Source organism: Nomascus leucogenys, chromosome 1a, assembly GCF_006542625.1.
Source record: "Nomascus leucogenys isolate Asia chromosome 1a, Asia_NLE_v1, whole genome shotgun sequence".
NCBI lineage: Eukaryota > Metazoa > Chordata > Mammalia > Primates > Hylobatidae > Nomascus > Nomascus leucogenys.
The window spans coordinates 41,408,447-41,427,843 of NC_044381.1; the positions used below are offsets into that span (position 1 = coordinate 41,408,447).

A 19,397-nucleotide genomic window follows, 5' to 3' on the forward strand; every position below is an offset into this window, starting at 1 on the left:
TGTTGGTCAGGCTGGTCTTGAACTCCTGACCTCAGGTGATCCTCCCGCCTCAGCCTCCCAAAAGTGCTGGGATTACAGGCATGAGCCACCACACCCGGCCAATGTTGGTGCTTTTCAAGTTCCCATGGACACCTCATTCCTCAACTTTTCCTTTTAACCTTGATGGTTAGTCTATTGTTTACTCCAACTATTATTTATCAGCTCAGGCAGCCGTGATGTTGAAATATTGCACAAATGCTGCCACTGGGAGAGTCATTTAGCACTGAGCTAGAAGCACCCTAATTGGTATAGTTGAAAAAGTTGATGTCTCCACCTCAAGGTGATAGTGATGTCTAAGGCAGTGTGGTAGAAACCAGTACCGCAGTTTAAAATTGGGACAAGAAGGAAGCCTCATCCTCCAATCTCCTAAAGTACCTACTTGTTGAGAAAGAGGACAGTAACCTTGATTGTGAGGAGCATGAGGATGCAGTTTGGGAGCAATGCTGACTAGTTGGTGCCTCCTTTGCAGGACCACTGTTTAAGAGATATACTAAACAAAGGCTATTAAAGCAACAGCTAAAGTCAGAATATCTTGCTAGGATAGAGGAGATTCTTAGGTTCCTAGCTTCATAAGCTAAGACTCGGTAAGCCTTTTTTTTTTTTTTTGAGATGGAGTCTCGCCCTATCGCCCAGTCTGGAGTACAGCGGCATGATCTTAGCTCACTGCAACCTCCGTCTCCTGGGTTTGAGCGATTCTCCTGCCTCAGCCTCTAGAGCAGCTGGGATTACAGGTACACACCACCGTGCCCAGCTAATTTTTGTATTTTTCGTGAGAGGGGGTTTTGCCATGTTGGCCAGGCTGGTCTCGAACTCCTGACCTTGTGATCCACTTGGCTTGGCCTCCCAAAGTGTTGGGATTACAGTCATGAGCCACTGCACCTGGCCTAATTTTTGTATTTTTAGTAGAGATGGGGTTTCACCGTATTGGCCAGGCTGGTCTCGAACTCCTGACCTCGTGGTCTGCCCACCTCAGCCCCCCAAAGTGCTGGGATTACAGGCATAAGCCACCGGGCCTGGCCAGCAATTCCCTGTTTTAAAACATTTCCATGTCCAGGAGCAGTGGCTCATGCCTGTAATCCCAGCACTTTGGGAGGTGGAGGCGGGCGGATCACAAGGTCAGGAGATCAAGACCATCCTGGCTAACAAGGTGAAACCCCGTCTCTACTTAAAATACAAAAAATTAGCCGGGCTTGGTGGCGGGCGTTTGTAGTCCCAGCTACTCAGGAGGCTGAGGCAGGAGAATGGCGTGAACCCGGGAGGCGGAGCTTGCAGTGAGCCGAGATTGTGCCACTGCACTCCAGCCTGGGTGACAGAGACTCTGTCTCAAAAAATAAAATAAAATAAAATAAAATAAAATTTTTACTTTTCTGGGAATTTCATATAAATAGAATTATGAAAGAGATGGTCTTTTCTTCTTCCATATCATAATGTTTTTTAGGTTTTTTACATATTGTGGAATGATCAGTATTTAATTTCTTTTCTTTTTTTCTTTTTTTGCCAAAGCACTCCTATATAGGAACATACATACCACATTTTGTTTATCCATTCTGTAGTTAATAAGCCTTTGGATTTGTTCACATTTGGGCTATTTTGAATAATGCTGTTATGAACATTCTCATACCAATCTTTATATGGACATGTGTTTTCATATCTCTTGGGTAGAATCATAGAGGTAAAATTGCTGAGTCTTATGCTAAGTTTATATTTAGCCCTTTGAGAAACTGTCAAACTGATATGTAAAGAGAATGTACCTTTTTATACTCCAATCAGCAATGTATCACAAGGATTTCTCTCAAAATAAATAAAGAGAATGTACCTTTTTATACTCCAATCAGCAATTTATGAAGGTTCCACTTGCTAAGCATGTTTATCAGCATTTAGAATTATCGGTGTTAATTTTAACCATTCTGATTGGTGTGTATTGGTATTGCATGGTGGCTTTAATTTGCTTTTCCTAATTACTTATGATGTTGAGCACTTTTTCATGTGATTACGAGCCATTTGTATGTTTTCTTCGTTGAAATGTCTATTCAGGTCTCTTGCCCAATTTTAAATTGGGTTGTCCTCTTATTATTGAGCTCTTCTTTGTATATTTTGTATAAAAGTTCTATATCAAATATAAGATCTGCAAATATTTTCTCCCAATTTACTCTTTGTCTTTTTGTTTTCTTCAAGGTTTTTTTTTTTGAGACGGAGTCTTGCTCTTTCGCCCATGCCAGAGTGCAGTGGCGCTATCTCAGCTCACTGCAAGCTCCGCCTCCCGGGTTCACGCCATTCTCCTGGCTCAGCCTCCCAAGTATCTGGGACGACTACAGGCGCCTGCCACCGCGGCCAGCTAATTTTTTGTATTTTTAGTAGAGACGGAGTTTCACCGTGTTAGCCAGGATGGTCTCGATCTCCTGACCTCGTGATCTGCCCGCCTCGGCCTCCCAAAGTGCTGGGATTACAGGCGTGAGCCACCAGGCCCCCCAAAGTGCTGGGATTACAGGCGTGAGCCACCGCGCCCAGCCAGAAAGTAAGCTTGTAAGGCCCCAGGGAGATTTGAACTTGCAACCCCTAGGTTTACAAAACCAGTGCTCTAACCCCTGAGCTATAGGGCCTCACTCTTTAAGGTTTCTTTTGAAACACAAAAGGTGTTTTTTTTTTTTTATTAATCAAATGAAGTTTATTTTTATTTTTATTTTTTTGAGATAGAGTCTCGCTCTCGCTCAGGCTGGAGGGCAGTGGCGCGATCTCGGCTCACTGCAAGCTCTGCCTCCTGGGTTCACGCCATTCTCCTGCCTCAGCCTCCCAAGTAACTGGGACTACAGGCACCCGCTACCATGCCCAGCTAATTTTTTTGTATTTTTAGTAGAGACGGGGTTTCACTGTGTTAGCCAGGATGGTCTTGATCTCCTGACTTTGTGATCCGCCCGCCTCAGCCTCCCAAAGTGATGGGATTACAGGCGTGAGCCACCGCGTCCGGCCATCGAATGATGTTTAATTGGCTGGGCTGGTGGGGAGCGTGGAGTTCTCCCCTGTAGTCCCAGCACTTTGGAAGACCAAGGTGAGGGGATCCCTTGAGCCCAGGAGTCTGGGCAACATGGTGAAACCCTGTCTGTACAAAAAAATACAAAAATTAGCCAGGCATGGTGGTGTGCCCCTATAGTCCCAGCTACTCAGGAGGCTGAGGTGGGAGGATCACTTAAGCCTGGGAGGTTGCTGTAAGCCCAGATTGCATGGCCTGGGAAATGTAGCTTTCAATCAAGCCCTTGGAACACAGGGAGTAAGGAAATAAATGTAGAAATGGATTGTGAATGAAAACAGACAATATCCGGCCGGGTGCAGTGGCTCGCACCTGTAATCCCAGCACTTTGGGAGGCCAAGGTGGGCGGATCACCTGTGGTCAGTCAGGAGTTCAAGATCAGCCTGACCAACATGGTGAAACACTGTCTCTACTAAAAATAGAAAAATTAGCTGGGTGTGGTGGTGCGCACCTGTAATCCCAGCTACTAGGGAGGCTGAGGAAGGAGAATGGCTTGAACCAAGGAGGCGGAGGTTGCAGTGAGCCAAGATCGCTCCACTGCACTCCAGCCTGGGCAACAGAGCAAGACTCCATCTCAAAAGAAAAAAAGAAAAGAAAATAGACAATGTCTAGCACTGCAATTGTAGAAGAGAATTATTGCAATAAAAATACTATTTGGAGTTTTGACATGATGAAGTTAGCAGATCCACAAATCTCCCCACAAAGTACCTATGATCTGTAGAAAACCATCAAGGCAGCCAGGCGCGGTGGCTCATGCCTGTAATCCCAGCACTTTGGGAGGCCGAGGTGGGTGGATCACGAGGTCAGGAGATCAAGACCATCCTGGCTAACATGGTGAAATCCCGTCTCTACTAAAAATACAAAAAATTAGCTGGGCGTCATGGTGGGCGCCTGTAGTCCCAGCTACTCGGGAGGCTGAGGCAGGAGAATGGCTTGAACCCGGGAGGCGGAGCTTGCAGTGAGCCGAGATCGCGCCACTGCACTCCAGCCTGGGCAACACAGCGAGACTCCATCTCAAAAAAAAAAAAGGAAAAAAAAAAGAAAAGCATCAAGGCAGCTAAAAAAAAGTTTCAGTGCTCTGGAAATTTGCCAAATGTGTATATAAAACTGAGAAGTGTTCATTCATGAAAATTTCTTAGGCTGGATGCAGTGGCTCATGCATGTAATCTCAATACTTTGGGAGGGCTAGGTGGGCAGATTGCTTGAGCTAGGAGTTGGAGACCAGCTGGGGCAGCATGGTGAAACCCTGTCTCTACAAAAAATACATAAATTAGCCGGGTCTGGTGGTGCGCACCTGTAGTTCCAGCTACTTGGGAGACTGAGGCTAGAGAATCACTTGAGCCCAGGAGGTGGAGGTTACAGTGAGCCAATATCATGCCACTGCACTCCAGCCTGGGCAAAAGAGTGAAACTCTGTCGCAAAGCAAAGCAAGAAAAAAGGAAGGAAGGGAGGGAGGGAGGAAGGAAGGAAGAATTGCTTAAATGTGGGTGCAAATAGCAGAAGTCTGTGATGTTCCTACCTGGGGAAACTGTCATAACTTCCCAACACTGTTTAATTTGATGAATGTGGGGGCAGATTAAGAAACAATTACCTTTGATTACACTACCAGAAGGATGTCAGTTGATTTTTTTTTTTTTTTTTTTTTAATAGACGGAGTCTTCCTCTCTCGCCCAGGCTGGAGTGCAGTGGCGCAATCTTGGCTCACTGGCCCACTGGCTCACTGCAAGCTCTGCCTCCTGGGTTCACCCGCCATGCTCCTGCCTCAGCCTCCTGAGTAGCTGGGACTACAGGCGCCCAACTTGATTTAAATACTGTCAGCTAAATTGGATCTCACTGACAAGTGATCAGGGATGTCCAGCAGCTCTGCTAACCTGAAGTCTGACCCTTTTTGTTTGTTTGTTTGCTTGAGACACAGTCTCACTCTGTTGCCCAGGCTGGAACGCAGTGGTGCCATCTCTACTCACTGCAACCTCCACCTCCCAGGTTCAAGCAATTCTGTCTCAGCCTCTCCAGTAGCTGGGATTACAGGCATGCACCACCACACCCAGTTAATTTTTGTATTTTTAGTGGAGACAGGGTTTCGCCATATTGGCCAGGCTGGTCACGATCTCTTGACTTGAAGTAACCTGCCCACCTCAGCATCCCAAAGTGCTGGGATTACAGGCATGAGCCACTGTACCTGGCCTAAACTCAGACCTTTTTGGAACAAGACATGGAACAAAATGATAGATAAGGTTTTGCTAAGGAGACCCAGGTGGTGAGACAGCAATAGGGGGCTTGATAAACTCTCACATATGCCACATTGAGCAGAGGATGAGCACATCTGTAACAAAGATTGGATTGAGCTGAAGCCACTCATGCATCTCTGGCCAACTGAATATGACTATATATGCAGAGAAGATGCAAGAGATCCTAGTGGAATCTAACAGCTAGAGTAGACTTGAATGTGGCCTGTGGTTAGAAGGTGCTCCTCTGCAAAATTGCAGATCCAGCAGCACAGTGTGGGAGCCTAATTGGCTGTGAGCATAGTCTGACTAACCTCCAGCTGAATGCTAATATATGAAGTCACAGTGGCAAAACCTAGGAAGCAGGGCTTAAACGTAAAATAAGAAGAAAGCAGCCACATATTGCTGAGGAGACAGAGTTCACAAACAAAACAAAAAACAATAGTGCACAAGAGGGCGAACTGGAATCCAGAGTTGCTTCAATACATTATCTCAAATGTTAAGTATTCAATAAAACATTATAAGACATACAAAAACCCATCCTCAGAAAAAAGATAATTCAATAGAAATTGTGTCTGATTGTCCTCAGATATTAGATTTAGCAGACAGAGGCTTCAAAGCAAAGCAGCTGTTACAAATAAGTTCAAAAAGCTAAAGAAACCCCTATTTAAATAAGCAAAAGAATGGATTATGGCAATGAATCAACAAATAGAAAACCCCAGTAAAGACAGAGGTTATGAAAAGTACCCTTCATCCAGTTTCCCACATATTTTCTTCAAAGAAGAAACACAAATGGCAAATGAGCACCTGAAAAGATGCTCAATATCAGTTGATCATTAGGGAAATGTAATGATTCCAAACCATACAAATCAAAACCATAATGAGATACCACTTCTCACTCACTGGGACAGTTTTTATTTTGTTTGTTTGTTTGTTTGTTTTTTTGAGATGGAGTCTCGTTCTATTGCTCAGGCTGGAGTGCAATGGCACTATCTTGGCTTACTGCAAGCTCCACCTCCCAGGTCCACGCCATTCTCCTGCCTCAGCCTCCCGAGTAGCTGGGACTGCAGGCATGCGCCACCACACCTGGCTAATTTTTTGTATTTTTAGTAGAGACAGAGTTTCACCATGGTAGCCAGGATAGTCTTGATCTCCTGACCTCATGATCCACCTGCCTCTGCCTCCCAAATGCTGGGATTGAGACCATCCTGGCTAACATGGTGAAACCCCGTCTCCACTAAAAATACAAAATATTAGCCGGGCGTGGTGGCGGGTGCCTGTAGTCCCAGCTACTCAGGAGGCTGAGGCAGGAGAATGGTGTGAACCCAGGAGGCAGAGCTTGCAGTGAGCGGAGATCAGGCCACTGCACTCCATCCTGGGTGACAGAGTGAGACTCTGTCTCAAAAAAAAAAAAAAAAGTCGAAGGGGTAGAAACAACCAGCCTATACTAACAGACAAATGGATTAAGAAAATGTGCTACATTCATACAAATGGAACAATATTCAGCCACAATGGAATGAATTTCTGATACGACATGGCTGAGCCTTGAAAACACTGTGCTAAGATGTAACAATCGCTTCTCCTGAACCTATCTGCGCTGAGCCAACTGCAGCCCCACACAGCATGGAGCTCCCTGCAGGGCTGTGAGACACCAGCAGCTCTTTCTCACCTCTCCATGCAAGTGTGCATGTGTGTGTGTGTGGACACACACACTCACACACACACTCTGTCTTGCTCCTCTTCCCTGAATTTACCCCCGGGCCACACTCATCCATGATTCCACATCTTTGTGTCTCTGGGGCCTTCTCTCTGGAGCATATTTTCCATGACTGGCAAAAACCTGCTCTCTCGAGATGCAACCCACTGTCACCCATTCTATGCCATCTTCTGAGTCCTGCAGATGGAGTGTTGCCTCTCCCAGGCTCCCAAGTGCAGCAGAGTCAGCCACTGAAGTCTGTTCTATCTGCAACATGAACCCCTGAGGGTTGGGCTGTGTCCTGCTGCACCCAGGGAAGGCTGGCAGGCAGGGAGCTGGGATCTGGAGTCACATGGACCAGGGTTCAGATCTTGGGCTTCTCCAGTTATACCCTGTGATATCTTGGACAAGTCATCCACCTTATTGTGCTTCAGTTTCCTGGTCTATAAAATGAAAACAGTGGTACCTGCCTTGTAACTTGTTTGTGAGGCTTAAGAAAGATAGTGAATATTTGCATTGTGCTAGACATAGGACTTGGAGCAGGGTAAATGCTCAGCACATATGTTAGGGTCCTCACCACTGTCATTGTTCCCGGACTGAACCGAGGGTCAGGCTGCTTGTTCTCATGGTCCAGTAATGAGATGCAGATGACATGGGAAATAAGAGTTTATTTCTGTAAACAGGTACAGGGAGAAGGGCAGGGGCAATTCACCAGACCAACCCAAAGTTACAAAGCTTTTCCAGTGCTTATACACCTTCTAAGCTATATGTCTACTTGCTAGTGTGCTAGTATTCATCTAAAGACCCAAGTGATGGATTCCATGTAATCTATAACTAAGGTGTGGGTCAGCCGGGCACGGTGGCTTACGCCTATAATCCCAGCACTTTGGGAGGCTGAGGTGGGTGGATCACCTGAGGTCAGGAGTTCGAGATCAGCCTGACCAATATGGTGAAACCCCGCCTCTACTAAAAATACAAAAATTAGCTAGACGTGGTGGCGTGCGCCTGTAGTCCCAGCTACTCTGGAGGCTGAGAAAGAAGAATTGCTTGAACCCGGGAGGCGGAAGTTACCGTGAGCTGAGATCACGCCGCTACACTCCAGCCTGGGCGACAGAGTGAGACTTTGTCTCAAACAAACAAACAAACAAACAAAGAAACAAACAAAAGGTGTGGGTCCTGGAGACCTTTCTCCAGAGCCTCATCTACTTGATCTAGATAGGTGCTGGCACCCAGGGGGTCATTACCCTTATCTTGTCTCTAGCTAAGGTATGGAGGTCTGGGGAGTTTCTTTAGACCCCCAATAAAACTTGCTTAATCCTAAACGGGTCCTGGTATGAGGAATGTAAGAATTCCTTCATTGTCTTGACATGTTTCAAGGCCCAGGAGAGGCCCAGGCAAGACTCTTGGAGGGCGTCTGTTACATTCTAGCCATTGTGCATGAGCACTGGCTCTTTCAGCCTTTAATATCTAACCATTCAGTCAGTGCTGAAGCAGTTGTTATGGAGGCCTACCTGTTCAACTGTTAGTGAGACCTGGCCTGCCACATCATCATTACTGTCTAAACTCCTAGCACAGAGGAGTTTATCAAATGCATGACATCTGGGCCAAAGATCTTTTTTTTTTTTTCTTTGAGACAGAGTCTCACTCTGTCGACCAGGCTGGAGTCCAGTGGCGCGATCTCAGCTCACTGCAATCTCCGCCTCCCAGGTTCAAGTGATTCTCCTGCCTCAGCCTAGCGGGGAATAGTCCCAGAGTAGCTGGGACTACAGGTGCCCGCCACCACGCCCAGCTCATTTTTGTATTTTAGTATAGACAGGGCTTCACCATGTTGGCCAGGCTGGCCTTGAAACCCTGACCTCAGGTGATTCACCCACCTTGGCGTCTCAAAGTGCTGGGATTACAGGCATAAGCCACCATGCCCAACCTGGGCCAAAGATCCTTTGACGTCATACAGCATGAAAGTGTGGGGGCTGCTGTGTGACTCACCATGCGGGTGGCCCAAGCCACATACATCTGGCAGGCCATCACCTGTTGGGGAGATGGCTTTACTCCTCAGCCAGTGAGGGGCAGAGGGGAGACAGGGGAAGGGGCTTACGTGGGTAGGCAGAGCTCTCCAGGGAACAGTGAGGAAGGAGGGGAGGCTGAGCTGCCAGAGTGACCGCACACCAGGTTAGGTTTGAGCCTGGGCATGTCTGTGTGTGAGGACACTGCCAGCCTTTGCCTGGGCCCCTGGGGAGTCTTTGTTTATGCACAAAGGCAGAGCAGCTTGGTTGGGAGAACATCACTTCCTGTTTTGTTGCCAGGGCCCGGCTAAGCGGTCCAGTTCTCCTGGAGGGAGCCACCGGGCTGTTCCCTGACACCCCTCAAGCCCCTCTCCCTCCCACCTCTGCCGAGGCTGCCTCTCTTATCTTATGTATCCTGCCTTCCTGGTGGAGGGTTTTTGTGTCCAGGAAGTGGTGCATGGTGAGCCCAGCCTCATCTGTATCCACTGACCCCTGACCCCTAAGGGACCTTGGTTGGTGTCCCTGATATGGGCCCCAAGACTCACTAGGCATCGTCAAATCTCCTGCCCTCCTAGAGCTGACATTCTAGGGGGACATAAGTGCACAAAGGTGAATATGCACAACATACAGTATGCAACAGAGAGAGGAAAATAGAACCGGGGAAGGGAGTCTACAGCCTACAGCCATGAGGGTGTAACCAAAAATAAAATTTGAAGGCCCGCCCAACCATCCGAATGAACTTCCTCCTCAGCCAGGGCATTCTAAAATTTAACCTGAAAGACTAACCTGTTCAGGCCATGACGGGAAGTGGGGGTTGGACGTGTTCAGGGTTTACATCAACACAAACTTTAAGTCTGATAAGAAACATTTACAGTCTATTATCTCTACAGCCGGCTATTTAAAGGTTTCATATGCATGATAAAACCTCAGCCTTTACAACCCCTGATGATAAACCAGATATTCCTTTCTACTGATAATAAATAACTCTTTCAACAAATTGCAGTCAGAGTATGTTTAAATCTACCTAAGACCTGGAAGACCCCCCACCCCTTGTACACTTCAAGTTGTCCCGCCCTTCTAGATGGAACCAGTGTAAATCTTACATGTATTGATTGATGTATCACTGTTACTGGAAAGGGGTTCTGATCCAGACCCCAAAAGAGGGTTCCTGGACTTCGTGCAAAAAAGAATTCTGGGTGAGTCCATAGAGTAAAGTGAAAGCAAGTTTATTAGGAAAGTAAAGGAATAAAGAGTGGCTACTCCATAGGCAGAGCAGAGTCATGGGCTGCTTGACTGAGGATACTTATAGTCATTTCTTGATGATATGCTAAAGAAGCGTGGATTATTCATGAGTTTTCTGGGGAAGCAGTAGGCACTTTGCAGAACTGAGGGTTCATCCCCTTGTTAGACCATATAGGGTAACTTCCTGACATTGCCATGGCATTTGTAAATTGTCATGGCGCTGGTGGGAGTGTCTTTTAGCATGCTAATGCATTATAACTAGCACAAAATGAGCAGTGAGGATGACTAGAGGTCACTTTTATTGCCATCTTGGTTTTGGTGGGTTTTGTCTGCCTTCTCTTTTTTTTTTTTTTTTTTTTTTTGAGATAGAGTCTCGTTCTGTCACCCAGGCTGGAGTGTGGTGGCGTGATCTCGGCTCACTGCAAACTCTGCCTCTTGGGTTCAAGCAATTCTCCTGCCTCAGCCTCCTGAGTAGCTGGGCTTACAGGCACCCGCCACCACTCCCGGCTAATATTTGTATTTTTTTAGTAGAGACGGGGTTTCACCATAGTGGCCAGGTTGGTCTCGCACTCCTAACTTCAGGTCATCTGCCTGCCTCAGCCTCCCAAAGTGCTGGGATTAAAGGCGTTGAGCCACGACGCCCGGCCTTGTCTGGCTTCTTTACTGCAACCTGTTTTATCAGCAAGGTCTTTGTGACCTGTATCTTGTGCCGACCTCCTATCTCATCCTGTGACTTAGAATGCCTAACTTCCTGGGAATGCTGCCCAGTAGGTCTCAGCCTTATTTTACTCAGCCCCTATTTGAGATGGAGTTGCTCTGGTTCAAATGTCTCTGACATTATGTCTCCCAAAAATGTATAAAAGCAAGCGGTACCTTGACCACCTTGGGCACATGTCATTAGGACCTCCTAAGACTGTGTCATGGATGCATCCTTAACCTTGGCAAAATAAACTTTCTGAGTTGATTAAGACTTGTCTCAGATACTTTTTGGTTTACAAGAGCTACACAAGAGGAGAGGGGAAGGAAGAGGTTGAAGAAGGGCCACACTTGAGCGTGCAGGGCCTTGGAGGTAGCTGTGATGATGTGGCTTTGACTCTCGTTGGGTTTTGAGCAGAGTGGGAATGGGACCTGACTTGGGTCTAAGGAAACTCTTGGCTGCCCTGCTGTGAGAGAATCCTAGGGGAAGGAGGAGGCAAGGAGGCAGTGAGGTGGTGACGGTAATGGTCCAGGTGATAGGGACTGGGGCAGAGAAATTCCAGGTAGAAAAGGGCAGGTCCCTGGTGGAGCCTCAGCGTCAAGCTGAAAGGCCTGAAACCGCAGCCCAAAATGAGAACTGATATCCCTGTTTCCCACTCAAATGTCGCCGTTTCCTAAACCACCCATGGCCCTGCCCTGCCCCATCCTGTGCCTATAAGGACCGCAGGCTCAGCCAGCAGAGAGGAGAAGCAGCTGGATGTCAGGCACTATGGCTGAATGTTGGAGAGAAGCGGCTTGACTTCAGAGTGACAGCTTGATGGTGTAACTTTGGAGAAGAGTCTGGCCAGAGACAGAGAGACTTGAGGAGAAGAAGGTGGCATCATTTCTACCCCTCAGGGTATTGTGAAGATTGAATGAGAAGATGTATGTCAGGTACCTGGCAATGTTGGGGACACATGCAGAGCTCAGTAAGAGGTGGCTCATTATCTGCTGCCAGGATCACCCCACTTCTCTTATCTTTGCAAGCCCCATATTCCTGCAGCCTTGGGCTGGCCAATTCCTGTGCATCCTCTGGGTCTCCCTCACGTGTCTTCTCAGGGAAGCCTTTCCCGATCCACCCCACCCCGTCACACATTGCGACTCTCACCCAGAGCTGTCCCTCGTGCCAGAAGGAAGCCCACAAGGGTAGTGACAGACCCTCTGCCCCCAGCACCTAGGAGAGTCCCTACCTGTAACATAATGTTCCTGAGGCCTTCCCTGGCCTCCCTTCCACCACCACCTGTCTCCAAGTTCAATGCGCCATGGTCAGTCCCTGCCTGGGACTCCCATGGTCTTTCTCCCTCCCTCCTCAGACCTGCCCCACGGCAAGGTATGGGTGGGGCTGGGGAGGTTCGAGTCAGATCAGCCTGGATCAGGTGCAGGTGTTGCCCTGAGGCTGTGTGACCTTGGGCAAGTCACTGTGGGGCATCAGTCCCTCCCTTGCTAAGTACACACTCAAACAAGGCTTGTTCCTTCTTTACACTGGGAGCTCTACCACTTACAGTTAACAATTTGCCCAGCCCAAGACAGTCCCAGGCAAGCCAGGCCGGTTGGTCTTCCTATTCCTACTACAACTGAACTCCTTAAAATTAGTTAATTTCACAAGCCAAACTATGACACATTCTCCTCAGACAAACAAAACACTAAAAAGAATCAGGGCTCCTTGGGGAAATGACTGATTTCAGGTCTGGGACATGGAGAGCACAAGATGATCTTGGAACAATTTGCATCAGACATCAAGGAAGTAATAACAATAATAACAAATTACGATGTTTTGAAGACACGGAGCCAGCTTGGAGGAGCGCCCACGGGCTAAATCTGCTACCATTTGAGCATCAAAGCGAGTAAAGGAAGTAATGGATTGTAACCCGCGGAGTAAAATAAGAATCCATGGATCCATACTGCTAATGAATGAGAGAGAAGGGAATAAATGAGAAAGTATAGCTGCCTCACAGTACAAAGGCAACTCATAAATGGAGAAGGACTAATGGAAATAGAAAAGCAGCCAGTATGGCCGGTTGCGCTTGCTCATGCCTGTAATCTCAACACTTTGGGAGGCCGAGGCAGGCAGATCACGAGGTCAAGAGATCGAGACCATCCTGGCCAACATGGTGAAACCCCGTCTCTACTAAAAAAAAAAAAAAAAAAAAAAAAAATTAGCTGTGCCATGGTGGCATGCGCCTGTAGTCCCAGGTACTCGGGAGGCTGAGGCAGAATCACTTGAACCCGGGAAGCAGAGGTTGCAGTGAGCCGAAATTGCATCACTGCACTCCAGCCTGGGGACAGAGCCAGACTCCGGCTATAAAAAAAAAAAAAAAAAAAAAAAAAAAAAAAAAAGCAGCCAGTATGGTAATAATTATTTCAGGCAAGAAGTAGTCATGAATGCCAAAACTAGTGGGTCAAGGTTTGAGGAGTGATAGGCTATATCTATGGTTGCAAAGTCTTCATTCATGACATTAATTACCAAAGAAAAACCCAGCATCGATCAGAGAAATGCAAATCGACATCATGTGCCTCCCGGCTGGTGCTCTGAAAACTCAGCATCACCTCAGTGACAGTCCTGCCAGAAACGCATCACCTCATCTCCCCATGAGCATATACCAGTGTGCACTGCACTCCTCAGAAAGGTCAATCAAAGGAGACTCAGGAAACCTGACGACTGAATGCAACTGGATCCTGGACCACAAGAACAATACTGAAGCTCTCCAGTACGGTGTTGGGCCCTCGTGCAATTAGAGAGTGGACTGTGCATTAGATAGTGTCAGTACCCTGTGTGCTGTGATTTCTGCTGTCATGGCTTCTTTCTAATTTGGTCTTGAGGGACAGTGACCATAAGCCAAGATAACCACTCTCTAGGAGAACCGAATGGGTTCTTTGGGTGGGGGCCAGGTGAGATACAATGAGAAAGTAAAATTAAAAGGTACAAAACAGAAGAAATTTATTATTCTTAGGTCCCAGAGAGGTTAGGGATGCCTAAGGGAGGCGGACAAGCAGATGGGGAGGGGCAGTGAGAGACGGTGGGAAGGAAGGGACTATGCCTGTGCTAGGGTCCATGGGAATCATCCTTTAGGATTTCCCTTGGGGCCTGTGGACTGGCTAAAGAAAATACGAGGGAAGGGTTAACTCATTTGCACTACTCTGATACTGGCCATTAGGTGCTATGGCGGTCAGCGGCTGTGGGGTGTGTTGCGCTTTAGGTCAATGAGATAAAGAATAAACGAGTTATCTCACACACTACCATATACGGAGAAGTGTTACCTACGCCAAGGCGAAGGGTACGACTGACTTTCAAACAAGTCAGGCCTAAAAACAGATGCGGAGACAACAATTATATTTACCACGTTTATGACCCTGTATTAATGGAAATGTCTTTATTCCCAAGAAAAAGACCTTGAAAGACTGAGGGGCAGCGCTGAGGTTCCCGCTGGCCCCTGGGCGCCCCCTGCTGGCCCGTCCTCCTCCCGCCCCTAGACGTCTGTACAGAGCATGCGTCACACCGTCCCTGGGTTTCCAGCGGCAGCCGTTCACCCGCGCTCTCGGATGCGCTTCTCGCTCGTGGCCTCCCGGGCTTTGTCCGCGTTGTTCGTCCCACGGTCGGGAGCCCAGTTCCGCCGCCCCGCACCCGTCTCCCCCTGGGGGTTCTCCCGGCAGCCGTCTTGCCACCCCGCGTGGCCGCCGGCTGCCAGACGCACAAGGGAGCGCGAGCCGCTGACCGAACGGTGTCCCCGGCTCTGAGCGTGGGGAAGGCCGCGGGGCCGCGCCCACTCGACCGCCGTCCAGGGGACTGCAAGGCGCCGCTACATCCGGCTCGACGCTGGCGGCGCAGGCCAATCACGGCAGGGGACGGGTGGGCGCGGGGCTGGACGGGTTTTGTAGTCGGTGCGCTAGCGGGACTACTGTCTCCACAGTCCCCTGGGCGACATTGGCGTCAGTGGCTGCGCCCGAGGCCCCGCCCCTCACAGAGCATGGGCCAATCATAGCCGGGGGCCGGGCGGGCGCCGGGCATGATGGACCTTGTGGTCGGAGCGCGGGCAGGACTCCAGCCCCCAGCGGGCCCCGCGCGCCGGAGGGGAGGAGCCGTGCGGCGGCGCGGGCGGGCGGCCGTCGGGGCAGGGCGGCGGCAGCGGCGGCGGCGGCTGAGGAGGGCCCGGCCTGCGAGATCCTCGGTGGGAGCCGGCTCAGCCCTCGGCCACCATGTCGGCGCCGTCGGAGGAGGAGGAGTACGCGCGGCTGGTGATGGAGGCGCAGCCCGAGTGGCTGCGCGCCGAGGTGAAGCGGCTGTCCCACGAGCTGGCCGAGACCACGCGTGAGAAGATCCAGGCGGCCGAGTACGGGCTGGCGGTGCTCGAGGAGAAGCACCAGCTCAAGCTGCAGTTCGAGGAGCTGGAGGTGGACTATGAGGCTATCCGCAGCGAGATGGAGCAGCTCAAGGAGGTGAGCCGAGCCGCCCTGCCCCGCGACCCCCACCCGGCGCCGGGGCCTGTGGGCGTCGTCCCTGGCACCAGGGCGGCCAAGGTCAGCTTGCCAAGCGGGGGCCGGCAGGGGTGGGCTGCGGGGGCGGAGGGGGCACGGGCCCAGAGCCGGGGACCTGGGCAGTATGTGGGAGTGGGCCCGGCCTTGGCTAGCAGGCCGGTGCCGCGACCGTTGCAGACGCCGCTAATGCAGGAGTCCGGGCGCCTTGTCGCCTCCTGCAGCTGCCCGCCTGCTTCTGTGCGGACCTGGGCGGCCCGGGCGGGGCGGGGCTTCGTAACGGCTGATGCTCTGCGGTGGTCGCTGTTCCGGGTGTGTCTGAGTGTGGGGTGGGGTTGGGAGGGCAGTGGCTGAGCCGAGAGCTGAGGCCACGGATGCTGGTGACCCGCTGGGAGAGGCCGAGGGTGGGCCTGGGTCTGGGTGGCTGCGGCTCTGTCACCTTCAGAGAAATCACTTCCCCTCTCTGGGCGCAGCTACTTTCGGAGCGTTTCTGCTTCTTTCATGAGTGCCTCCGAGGGGGGGAAGGGTCATGGACAGCGGCCTAAGTGAGTAGCGGCTTGGGGTTGCATGTGGAGGTTGCCCCTGGCATGGGTCCCCCAGTACCCTTGCCCCAGGCCCAGCGCTCTGTCCTCATTGCCGGGATTGCGGTCCCACCAGTTAGCATGACTTCCCTGGCCGACTTCCTGTCCAGCCCCCACTTTCGGGCCCGTCCCCTCGCTGTGGCTGGCTGTGTTCCTCTTGGACGGAGACCTCAGTGGTCTGTGCCATTCCCACTGTGGGGAGAGGAGGTTAGACCACCAGGCTGGTCGAGGGTCTCCAGGCGGCAGGGCAGCGGGAGTCTTGGACAGTCCTTCCCCAGCTTCTCTTCTCCCCTTCCCTGACTCCATAGCGTTGTTTGCAGGAATTGCTTTCTGGGAGGATACACCAGGGTTTGAATCCAGGCTGTGCCCCTTGCTAGTGATGTGGCTTTGGGTAGAGGCCCTCCGTGAGTCTTAGCTTCCCCCTCTGCAAAATGTGAGTGCAGTACTGCGTGCCCAGAAATGATTGTTGTGAGGGTCATGTATTTGGAAAGGACTGGTGTGGGGTCAGGAGTATAGCCTGGTGGTGTGCTCCCTTCCCCCACTTGAGTGTGTCCTGGTGAGCCCTTGGCTCTTGGTTTCCAGGCTTATCCCCTGGCACCTCTGCTCCAAGTCAGCCCAGACAGGTGCCTAAACCATTTGCAGCCTTCCTTGCCTCCCGCTTGTCTGAGGAGACCCGTCTGTGGAGAGCAGAGAATGAATCCAACCAGATGCTTGGATGTCTGGGCAGAGCAAGTGCTCAGTTAGTACCAGTCAGTGGCTGACCCTGGGCCAGCAGGAGCTGGGTCCTCCCCCATCGCCCTCAGGACTCGATTCTGTTGTCTGTCAACAGGTGTTGGCACCTTCTGCAATCCATGCTCCAGTGGTGCTGGAGCTATAAGAGGGGTGAGATGCAGCTGCTCTTGGAGTCCCCATCTTAGGGTGGGGCGTGTTATCGATAGGGAGGCTGGGGGCTCTGAGAATATGGAGTGGGAGTGGACTCAGCCAGTTTCTGGTCTCCTGTAGTGGGGCTCACCCTCTCCAGCAGGCAGCACTATCAGTTGGAGCGCTTTTCCCTCTGCACACACAGAAGCAGCCCTCTTCCTCCTACCAGGTGCATCGTGAGCCGCTCCTGGGCAGCCTCTACAGTCCCTGTCTCTGTCCACAGCTTGGGTTTGGCAGTGTCCTCTGTGAGAAGGAATTGTCGCTGACCTAACTTGTCCCCACTTTGGTGCCCTTCATTTGTCAGGACTTTGCTATTCTGACACAAACGTTTTGGCACAGTGAAGAATCTTGGCATTTTCATGGCATGTATCTGGAGGGTGAGTCCCTAGCGGAATCAGGAAGAGGGTATATCTGTTTCTGTGGGTACTCTTTAGGCATCTGCTTGCTTGTTTTTTGTTACCACCAAGTTTCCCCATGTACTGGCCACATGGCCTTGGACAAATTACTGCTCTGTTCAGAATCTAGTTCTCCTTTGTAAGGTGGGATAAGAATGTTTCTGCTCAGTCTCTAGCAGAGCCTAGAGGAATGTGCATCAGCGTTTCAGTTTCAGTAGATGTTGCCAGAAAGTTTCTACCAGTTCACCCCCATCAACAGCATGCCTGTTCCTCACACCCATGCCAACACAGGCTGTTGCTAACCTATTTAATTATGGCCAGTATTATAGTTGAAAATATTAACTCTTTATTTAAAAAAAAAACAACACAAGATTTAAGGAGACAATAATTGTGGGGTTTTTTTTCTCCTGTAGAGCGGTGTACTGCCTTAATTCTTTAAAAAACTTTATTTCTTGAACTAAAGTGCATTTAGTTACTAATAAATTGTGCTCCAAATGGAGTTGCTTGTACTCCTGCCCTGCATTTGTAGATAATAGGATCGTTGAAGGAGGGATGCTGGCCTGCTGATCCCAGTGTGTGGGTTTCTGATCAGAGCTGAGGAGGGTCTTGTGGTGATGAATGGGAGACAGTGCCAGTCCTGTTGCCTTTCTCATGGGATGGGGGAAGTGTCTGTGTCCTGCTGACATCATAGCACGGTGCTGGCTGAGGCCGCAAGTGAGGTGGGTGCCCCCTGGTTGTTTTTGCCTAATCATTCTGCTAGTGATTTCTTGAGCCTGACTCAATAAGGGCCATATCTGTCCCAGTTCCCAGTGTGCCTTTTCTCTTCCTCTCCCTGGAATGGTGGGGAAGAGAATTAGATGGGCTTTGGTCAGCAACCTGGTGTTCCTGGTCCTGCGTGGCCGTGAGACACTTTGCTCTGTGTTCTCAGCTGCAGCTTTAAGAAGACAGGTGTGCTGAGGTGGCAGCTCCTGCCTTCAGGGCACAGGCAGGGACTGTAGCTAGGTGGGCTGAGGCTAAGTGCCCATGTGGTCCTCATGGTCAGGGGAGGGTAATGGGGGAGGTCTGAGAACAGTCTTGACTCCACCTGAGCTCAGGCTCAGAGAGGAGGTCTGGACACCCTCACTGCCTTGGTGTGCCACCTCGGGGCCAAAGTGCCAAGCTCTGGAGCATCATTGTCCTTGTCTGAGAGGTGCACGTGGGTGGAATTGGATGTTGGACTGGGCACAGCACCCAACACGCAGCAAGTGCTTCGTAGGTCTTCGGACTGAATCTTGTGCCTCACTCAGGTCTGTCTCCTTGCTGCCGCACCTGCAGCTTCTCCCCGTTCTTGTCCTTGTCTCTGCTCAGTCTCAAGTGGCTCCCATTGCCACCTCCCAAGGACTGCCCTAAGTATTGTCTCAGGCCCCTACAGCCTGGCTTGGGACTGCCCTACCTCTCCGGTGCCCACATTCACCCTTCGTCTTAGAAGTCCCACCTGCCCTTCAAGCTTGGGTGCCTCTAAAGTTCCCCTGCCTGCTGCCTTCTGGACTTGCCGAGCCCTGTTCCCAGCACCTGGGCAGCTACAGGAAGTGGGGGCAATAGGGGGATTGGCAGAGGACCCTCCAGGAGGTTCCTCTGCAGAGTTACCGGGGGTGAGGCCCAGCCTTTTTGATTGTTTGCTTCCAGAGCAGGGAAAGTTGTGGTCTTGGTTAAAGCAAGTATGGGATTCTCCCATTCGTCTGATAACCCCTGAGAACACTCTTGTGTCCATTTCTGAACAGAAGGCTGTTGAGAGCAGGGAGGCTCTGGGAGACCCAAGGGCCTTTCAGGGGGCTGGGTGGTGGCAGTGGTCTGCTGTTGTATGAAGAAGCCTGGCTTGGGTGGGAACTGGGGCCCTGTGAATACCTGAAGCACAGATGGGTCTGACAGTTGGGGAGAGGCAGCTATAGGCATCCAAAAATGATGACCATGTGGCCACACTGTTGTCACTAATTGTTGGGCAACTCTCTCCCCACCACGCCTCTCTTTCCCCATTTTTAGAATATGGGGCGGGGGGTCATGAAGGAATCTTTAGGGACCTTTACAC

At 50.5% G+C, this 19,397-nt stretch overlaps 1 protein-coding gene across 2 annotated transcripts in view; it reads left to right on the forward strand.

Annotated features, from left to right (window-relative positions):
- The first annotated feature begins 15,069 nt into the window (after positions 1–15,069).
- The window catches only part of BICD2 (BICD cargo adaptor 2), a 55,067-nt gene continuing 50,739 nt past the window's right edge, over positions 15,070–19,397 (forward strand). For both annotated transcript variants that reach the window (XM_030803676.1, XM_030803711.1), the window contains exon 1: positions 15,070–15,399. In XM_030803676.1, coding sequence (XP_030659536.1) covers positions 15,160–15,399 — 240 coding nt within the window. In that variant the 5' untranslated portion in view covers positions 15,070–15,159. The remainder of the gene's footprint in view (positions 15,400–19,397) is intronic.